Source organism: Erigeron canadensis, chromosome 8 (assembly GCF_010389155.1).
Source record: "Erigeron canadensis isolate Cc75 chromosome 8, C_canadensis_v1, whole genome shotgun sequence".
Lineage (NCBI taxonomy): Eukaryota > Viridiplantae > Streptophyta > Magnoliopsida > Asterales > Asteraceae > Erigeron > Erigeron canadensis.
Window position 1 is genome coordinate 41,974,482 of NC_057768.1, and position 9,677 is coordinate 41,984,158.

Consider the following 9,677-nt stretch of genomic DNA (forward strand, 5'->3'; position numbering starts at 1 on the left):
ATATAGCTATCTAAATTTAAATTGTGTAAAGATCCCTTCAAATTGTAAATAACTTGAGAGATTAAGTTAGAACAAATTTAACCTTTGATTTAAAATTAAATGTTAAATTTATAAGATAAAATTACAATATCTTAATATTTTATTTTAAATCAAAGGTTAAGATTTTTTTAATTTGATTGGGTAATTTGAGAGAATTCTTATCCATTTAAATTATGAATGTTGAAATAATTAAGAAATCTCTTTTGGTCCATCTATGCAAAAAAAATTCTTTTAATGTTATGCTATGTTTCTATTTTAACATTTATTTAGTTACATAAATTGGAAATGCCACTTGTTGTGTTGTAGAAGTGGTGTGATTGATTATTAATAATTAACTTAAAGCAAATAAATACTTAGGTAAGACGAACATAGTATTTTTTTTTTATTATTATTTTTCTTTAGAACAGTGAATGGTCGAACTACAGGTATCCGGACTGAATTCAACTGGTAAATTCAACTTATTCCGTCAAGAAAATATGGCCAGCCACAACGTTTGAGATTGGATTCAAACTTGTGACCTTTGCTCCAACTTCCGGATGTCCTACCACTACGCTAACAAGTGAAAGACAAGACTAAGACGAACAGAGTATAACTCAAGGTTAATTAAAACTTAGTTGACAGAGAGAAAAAAAATTAACATTTTAGACGAGAAAAACTAAAAGAAAGCATTTCGTCTTATCAGCTACAAACAGTCAAACACCACATTCGATTGCGATGTTTGTATTTCATCTACACGTCTAAATTCAAAAACCCAAGTTAATCATACATCTTGCAATTGTCAATTACATATTAATTAGTAAACAACCAATCAAAGATAATTTTTACATTACCTTCAACAGAAAAAAAAAAAAAAAATCAACCAAACAAGAGTAGTGTGTCACGTTCCACGTTAGTAAAAGTTGATAACATTTTCTTTATGATAGCTTTTCCTTTCCAACAATCCTTCCATAATGACTTTCTTATTATACTCCTCCGGCGATTCTTTCTCCGGCGACTCCGCCACCGTGTTTCCCAATCTCTGACCGTCCTTGACATCATTCTTCCGGTGAGGATTTATTGAATAAACCAACATTAATGTGCACAAAATACCAAAAAACTTTCCCAAAAATATTGTGAAAAATAAACTACTGGCCATCAAATACATCCCAGAGTTTGACTGTTGACTTTGACCACCACCCTTCACTTTATCTAAATTTGACCCAATTTTCTCACAAGAAAAACATCTTGGAATACTTGTTACGGAAACCGGACTTGTGGTGGCTTTTTGAGCCTTCTTCTCAATTGGGTGCTGTGAATTATTATCTTCAGTAGTAGTACTTATGTCACCAGAAAAACGGTTAGAGTTGATGGAAAGTTGGCGGGTGTATTTTTCAGGGGCAACTCTTTTTTTACGATGCAGATTATTTCTAGTACGTCGAGTGAGGGTGTACGATGATGATGATCCGACAGTAGTTGTTCGTGGAAGTTTGATGTAGTCTGATGATCCATCTTCTGTTTCCATAACCGCTGGTCTCATACACATGAAAAACTTTGTTTTCATTATCTTGGGTAGATATGGGTCCCACTGGTTTACTTTTGCATCCGGGTATCCGTGAAGTCTTGAGTTTGTCACGGAAACGGACTCGCAAATATCAGTTAAACCGCATACATCTGAGTAAAAAAAAAACTCAGACTTTCTCTTGAGAGCCTGAACTACTAGTGAAGTATCGAGTTTATTTTTAATACTTGTGACAAAGTTGGCTTTGGACAAGGCTTATATAAGAAAATACATTTGTTAGACAAAACAAATATTTGAGATAACAAAGTTTTTAAAAAAATTGGGAGGAAAGAGAGGTGAGGGACGGCGGCTGGCGAAGATTTGTAAGGTTGCGGTGGTAGGCGAATAAAGAGAGGGAGTTGAGAGACAAGTGGGGAAATAGCAACATTAATAATAATAAATGGGTTCATTATTTTGGACTAGACCTTCTTGAACTTTAGAAACTCAGTCCACTCGTGTCTTTCATTACTTTGTATTGTATTGCTATTCTAATTCTAATATAGGTTCTTGACCATTATGCCCTTCAACTACACTGAAATCAAAGATTCTTGCCGGTTAGCAATAAATATTCATAAAATTAAGATAGATATATATGTGTCGAAAAGATAATGAAAATTCAGAGATATATGATGACTAGAATAACCATCCAGCAAATAACTGGTCAGAGACATCCCGATTTTATCCAAGGTTTTGAGTTCGATTTTTAGGGATGATAAGTCTTAGATTATTTTCCTCTGAATACTTGTAACAGACCATGGTCAACATTTTATTGTCTAGAGTACATGCAAGAATTCACCATTATACAGTGAGGTTTCCTGATGTCACATACTGACTGAATGTTTGAAAAAAAACCCAATGATATAAGAGATGTCACATATGTAAAATTTAGGTTGAATATTGTTCAGAAGGCAATGTTTTATACTAATTAGATATTGTACTTTTAGACAATTTAATTGTGGGATTTAATTTAATAGACTATATCTACTGTTACGAGCAAATGATCCGCTTCTTTTAAAAAAAATATAATGACTTGAATAGCATTTGCAGTTAGAAAAAACGAGAATGACTGTAATTTTAGGTTTTTTATTATAACCAACTACATTCACCATATCTCATATCCTGTAAAATGTATACATGAGCTTATATTTGTTTTAACATTATTTAATGAAATTGAAATTTGCAAGAAAGGAACTACAGATTAATACGGTTCAGAGAAGCGCTGAAATATTTTTGGTATTTTTAAAGAAGTAAACAACTTTAGGGTGGTTAAGGAAAAAAAAAATGAAAACAGTTTTGAAGATTATATAATTACACACGACATCTACTCTAAGTAATTTTAACATAAACTCTCGATGAAAGAGGCAAAAGGATAATTCATGGAAAGATTTGACGCCGCCCGTTATTTTCAAAAAAATGTGTATCCGCACAATAGCGGTAAGGAAAGGTTTTTACAAAAAATCAAATTGCAATGTATCATCAAAATTAAAATATATTTCGACAATATTTGAACAATACTAGAGGTGTCCCATGGTTTTTTAGGCCCCGTACATAGCTAAAAGGTAGGACTTGATGTGCAAAAACTTTTTATATCTTTTAAAAGTATATGTAGTCTTTTTATATCTTTTATAAGTCTACATAAAATACAAGTAACTTAATTATTAAGAAGTTTTTGGTTACAACTTATCTTTTGTGTTTTTTGATAAGCATGAGCCATGTAATACATCGGTTAAACTTGATTAATCTTGTGAGTTGCAATATTAAATTACATGTAAAATTAAAATTATTATTGGGCCCATATAATTATGGGCCTGTAACGTAGCATATCTTGCATATGTCCAAATCCACCCTTGAACAATACTTGTATAGTTGTATTATCTGTACTTACTAATGGAGTTTGGTATTAGGACTGACCGACTGAATGAGCCCATGTATCTTTTTCACATGACCCAACAAGGTTTCAATATGTTTTTTCCTAATAAATTAAAAGAAAATGTTTGGAAATTTGTTAAACTTTTATTAACGGAAAGAGTTGCACCACAAAACTAGCTAAATTATCTACACTATACTCGAACACATAACATTATAATTGATGATTGATGAATTACACTTAACTCAAACCTCATATCTGGAAAAAATATATATATATATATATATATATAGTACACGTAAAAAAATACATTAATTTTCAAATTTTTAGGAAAAAAGTTGTACCAGAATACAATTTGGAAATTAGGATCAACATACGATCACCTTGCATCAACTAATTAAGACAATTTTCACTGCTTCAATAATCTTTTTATTATGTTAAAAAAACGAAGATGTACCTATCTTATCGCTTATGGTCTTTAAATAATATTTATTTTATTTTATTTTCAAACATTTTTGGTATTTATAAATGCATGTATCTGACCGTGTTTACTAGATCCAAAACTTAACGTGTATTCTAGGTTTATTTACATATGAATTCGAATATTTAGCAAAACTCGACATGAAAACGGGAAGGCCAAGGGGAAAAAAACAAAGTTAAAAAGTGTCTGTAACTGAATTTGTTCAAGTATTAATGATATTTTAGAATGTTGACATGAAATGACCAAATAAAATGTATTATCGTGTGTAATTTATAGTTACGAAGTTTTTTTAATTAACTCTTTGTGCATGACTGACATTTGAATACACGTATACATATACTAATATTGTATCAACGCGATGCAGTAATGGGACTAATGGCAATAGTTTTAGTAATTTTTTGAGCTACTATATAAGTAGTAAATTTTAATATTGTAATTTGAGCTTGCTAAATCTCATTTTCTTAAAATATACAAAAAAGATAAATAACTATTAAATTAAAAGATTGTTAGGATTTAAATTGATACTATTAAATAGCTAGTGTATCATTTTTAAATAAGTTTGCAATGAACTTAATTGACTTTTTAAATATAAAAGAAGTATTTTGTATTTCAATATTTTAGTAATAGAACAAAGTCATCCTAAACTTGGGACATATCTGCGAATGGGAATCCAGATAAATTTGATCGATCATTTGTCAATTGGTTGGTTTTTTCTTTCTTTAATTACTATGAATTGAACTTTGTAACAACTTAATCAAAGATTTAATTGTCGTCTTTCTGTTTGATGTTAGTTGCTTTTTCTAGAAATTTTGTTAAATACTCTTGCAATGAGATCAATGAAAAGTGAATTTCGTACCTCCGTTGTTCATTATTCTTATAAAAAATTTTGTTAATTAGTTATACAATACTGTATCAGTGAACATAATTAGCAATAGACATAATTAATCTAGATTTTGAGTATTATATTATTTATTCTTTTTAAAGGAATAATTAGTTGGAAAATTCCTTATCTTGGGAAATAAAGCCCAACTCTTATAAAATGACGCTAGATCTATCTTTTGAAAGCAGTTTTTTTTTTTTTTTTTAATAAAAATTTTGGTTAAAGATAATACTGTTACACTCAAATGTAAATACTATATATAACGATGATTAATGTAGAGACCGATCAAACAAAAATAAACTTTTAACATGAAAATTAACTGTTGACAATACGTGCAGTGGCGGAGCTATGTGGTGGCCATGAGTGGCTATGACAACCCGACAATATCTATGAAACTACATATTTTTCGTACTATTTTTATGTATCTATATAGTTTAAAGGTAAATGACAACTCCAAACTAGTATAATTTAATTTTATAGTATAATTATTACACTTATTAATTAGTATCATAAATATTATTCGACGATCCTCGACTAAAAATCGTATCTCCGTCGCTGGATACGTGTCAGTTAGACTAGACTTTTGACAATGCGGGAACGCGAGTGTGAAGAGAAGACTAGACTAATTAATCAATCACTAATCAGTGAAGACTACTTGAAAACAAATACACGACATGAAGTCAACAATGTCAAAACCAATAAAATACTTTGAATTATTATATAGCTTATGGTCATTTTAAATTTATATTTTCGATCTAAACACGTTTTGGTAATATCAACTAATTACTCGTATTACATATATATATATATATACACACTGTCTCTAGCTAGTAGTTCAAGAAACACACTGGTCTTCACAGCCATAAAAATTAAAGAATATTACAAAAGAGAGACCGCGGTGTGGTTAATTGATCAAGCTAGCTAGAGACAATCAGAAGATCGATATGGTGAGGGCACCACGTATCGATCAATTCGGAATGAAGAAAGGTGCCTGGAGTGAAGATGAAGACAACAAGTTAAGAAGCTTTATTGCGAAATACGGGCACAAGAACTGGTGCGAGCTTCCCAAGCTTGCTGGTATGTAATATACGAGTATTTACTTCCCAACTCTTGAAAAGTTTAGCTTAAAGTATATATACACTATACATCCTTATATTTTAATCATAGATAGTATGTACTTGCTCTTTTCTAAATATGGTTTTTGCTTTTTATACTTAAGGTTTGTCTAGGTGCGGGAGGAGTTGTAGGTTACGATGGATGAATTATCTACGCCCGAATATCAAACATGGAAATTTCACAAAACAAGAAGAAGATGTCATAATTGGTTTACACAACAAGTTTGGCAACAAGTAAGCTCAAACAAAAAAAAAATTGCCCTTAATTAGATATAGTCATTTATTTCATGCAATATTAATTTAACATGAGCTATATATAGGGTGAAGTTCATTTGAGAACTATTCACATATGAACATAGGTAATTATAACTATAACCTGATAGCTCATATGTGAGCGAATATGTTAATTGGTAACATGAGCTATATATATGTCTAGAATTCGTTAATTGGTAACTAAATGATATTTGTAATTTATTTGATTTCCTTAGATGGTCATTGATGGCTGCAAGATTGCCAGGAAGAAGCGATAACGAAATAAAAAATCATTGGCACACGCATTTGAAAAATCAGCCAGCTGTCCGAAATGATGAAATTAGTACTGCATTTCCAATTGAAGAAGAAGTTGGAAAACCTGATGATGAACCTATAAATAGTAATAAGACGACTACTGAAGGATGTTCAATGAAGATCATATCTAACTTAAACATCCAAGTAGACGAAGTTGGAATATTACTAGCAGTATTATCATCATCATCTGACCATGAATCACCATCCTCTTCTTTAACAAGTAAATCGTCGTCGTCATCATGTTTATCAAATGGTTCAGATTACGTTGTTTCGAGTCATCATCATGCTACACCACATGATCAGTTTCCTGATGAACCAGCCGGATCCTTTTGGACTGAGCCATTTTTGCTAGATAGCGAGAGCATTATCGTGTCATCAATTAGTGATTATACTGATATGTTCTCATCATCACCTTTAGGCTCGATGACCAACAATTTCATACCCCAGCAGGTTTCTATCCAGGATAGCATCATGGCCGATGGTAGTGATGTTCTTTCCTGGTCCTCAACCATGGATTCGTATTTCTAAATATAGAATTTTAGACTACTGTTGTATTACAAATATTATTGATTATAATTAGTAGCAAAAGCATTTTACACACTACGACTACTCCATACCGTTATAAAGTAATATGCATGTACGAATTGATGAAGTACATTATCATTGATGAAGCATCGATCGATAATTATGTTTAAGAATATTAGAGGGGTTCATCGCTTATTCGTGTTATTTGCTCGATCAATACGTATTTGAATACTTTGGCATTTAAATATTTGGTGTACGTATAATTGATTAAGTGTAAACTTTGCCGTTCTAAGAAATTAGATCCTGCCCATTACATCTGATTCAATGGTGATAATAAATGATCACTATTTCTTATGTTTCTAAAGTATATGCACATCCATTGATCATCAAACTTTTCTCAATTAGACTGTACTCATTTACATGCTTAACTTTAAAAAAATACGGAGTATATATATAAAAATTGGCAGTAACTAATTTATAACCCAGACAGGCTGGCTTGTCCTGAGCAATTAAAAGCTCAAGACAATCAGGACCAGACAAACAAAAATTGTCCTTTTTTTATGCCTATCGAGTTGAATATTAAAGACATGTACGATACCTAAACACCATCTATAATATAACTAAATGAGAAAATTAGGGGTACATTTGACATCCATAATCCCTATTTATTAGCCTAATACTCTTTTCTTATTAATCATTTATTTTTTTAATATTTATTTAATAAATGGCCGGCATTTAATAAAAAAAACTTTATTATCATTATTATCTATATGTATACCATTTAGAAAAACCCGTACATATTGATCTCAACTCAAAAAAAAAAAAAAAACTACGGCAAAAAAAAAAAAAACTAACATCGACTACCAAAAAAGTTTTATTTATATACTTTGTTCATATTTCATAATTATTAATATCATTTAACATTGAATTCTTATGTTATTGTTATTATTCTCTTTTAATTTAGTTTATTTTCAATTATAGGTTCATTATGGTTTATTTTTTAATAACAAAAAATAAGATCACAAAAAAACTTTATAATTATTATTATTATTATTATTATTATTATTATTATTATTATTATTTATATATATATCATCTAGAAAAAACCTTCATATATTCTCAAATCAAAAAAAATAAAAAAATACCTACGGCAAAAAAAAAATAACATCGACTAACGAAAAAGTTTTTTATTTATATACTTTGTTCATATTTAATCATTATTATTATCATTTAACATTGAATTCTTATGTTATTGTTATTATTCTCTTTTAGTTTAGTTTGTTTTCCATTATAGTTTCATTATGACTTCTTTTTCAATAACAAAAAATAAGACCATATTGGTTCATCTTGAATATTTTAAGCCAACACATGTTATGACTCCGAGTTGTGCATGTATGGACTATTTCGGAGTGGAACAACCTGAAGAAAATCAAAACGTTCGAGATGGTCTTTGTTGATGAATTGGTCTGTATTTTTCAAATTATATACTATACACTTTTTGTTTCTCTTTTTATTTAACTAAAGTTGGAAAAAAGAGAGAAACTAGAATCAATATTTACATGGAGTTAACTTCATATGTTTCTTTTTTAGCTTTCGTATTGATTAAGTTGTGATATTGGTCATATTGATGGTTGCTCGAATCATACCGTTATTGTATAAATTTTTAAATCGTCTATGTTTGATGGAAACCAAAAGAAATTACTGTTTGCTCCCTAGCTTTTCGTTGCATAAGAAAAACACTCTTGAATTAGCTTTGACTAAAAGAAATCAAAAGTTGTCATTAAGAATCAATTTACTAAGAATATATATAGAGATTTATGAAGAATTAGTACTTAACTTTCGTACGCAATGCAACTTCATTAGTTTTTTAATTATTAATAGAGTTAATTACAATTTTCGTCCCTATGGTTTGTATCAATTTTCACAAACCATCCCTAAGTATACGAAATTACATGTTTCATCCCTGAGTATGGAATTCCATTAACAAGTTTAGTCTACCACCCAAACAGACGTTAAATAGGCGGTTACGTAACCTGCACGCCGAGGCTATAATGGTCATTTCCTTTGTTATCATCCGCAACCGTTATTCATCAATGTCATCCATGTATCTAAATTTTACCAAATCTGAAAAGTAAAAAAACCATTACCATTGCCGCCTCGGCACAATCACCACCGTGAACCACCATTGTCGCCTATGCCCAGTCATTACCAGGAACCACCACTGCTGTCCAGTCACCACCGTGAACCACCAATACATCTCCATTACCACTCGACGAGGTTGTGGTGGGTGGCCTTGATTTTTCCTAGCTTGAGTTCAAAGTGGAAAAAATATTATTATTTGATTAGTAAGAGAAGACTGACGCCCAAAATTCACATATCTTTCTTGGTTGGACCAACCGGCGAAATCAGTCGAGAAAATTGAAGAGTGGTAGTCAAGTGGCTTGGAGCTGAATAAGACAAAGAAAAAAAAGTCCAGAAAAGAACGTTGGAGCCAACAGAGCCTATGGCTTTTGATCTGTTCAACTTCGACCATTACCCCAATATCAACATCTGTTTGATCCTTTATTTCTTCCTTAAAAGATTCATTTTTTCATATAGATATATCGATTATTGAATTATAGATGTATGATTATGGATAGATCTATGTAAGGATTATTTTTGATGTA

At 30.6% G+C, this 9,677-nt stretch overlaps 1 protein-coding gene across 1 annotated transcript; it reads left to right on the top strand.

Annotated features, from left to right (window-relative positions):
* The first annotated feature begins 5,691 nt into the window (after window positions 1-5,691).
* LOC122610885 (transcription factor WER-like) lies at window positions 5,692-7,014 on the top strand. Its single transcript, XM_043783841.1, has 3 exons — window positions 5,692-5,881; window positions 6,024-6,153; window positions 6,408-7,014. Exons 1-3 carry the CDS (start codon window positions 5,749-5,751, stop codon window positions 7,012-7,014), a joined length of 870 nt encoding a protein of 289 aa, XP_043639776.1. The 5' UTR covers window positions 5,692-5,748.
* Window positions 7,015-9,677: the final 2,663 nt, after the last annotated feature.

Bases quoted from the DNA above. Each gene is read 5' to 3' on its own strand.
- LOC122610885 (XM_043783841.1), top strand. From the start codon at position 5,749: ATGGTGAGGGCACCACGTATCGATCAATTCGGAATGAAGAAAGGTGCC. The intron at 5,882-6,023 runs GTATGTAATATA...TTTATACTTAAG, and splicing joins CGAGCTTCCCAAGCTTGCTG to GTTTGTCTAGGTGCGGGAGG. The intron at 6,154-6,407 runs GTAAGCTCAAAC...TGATTTCCTTAG, and splicing joins CACAACAAGTTTGGCAACAA to ATGGTCATTGATGGCTGCAA.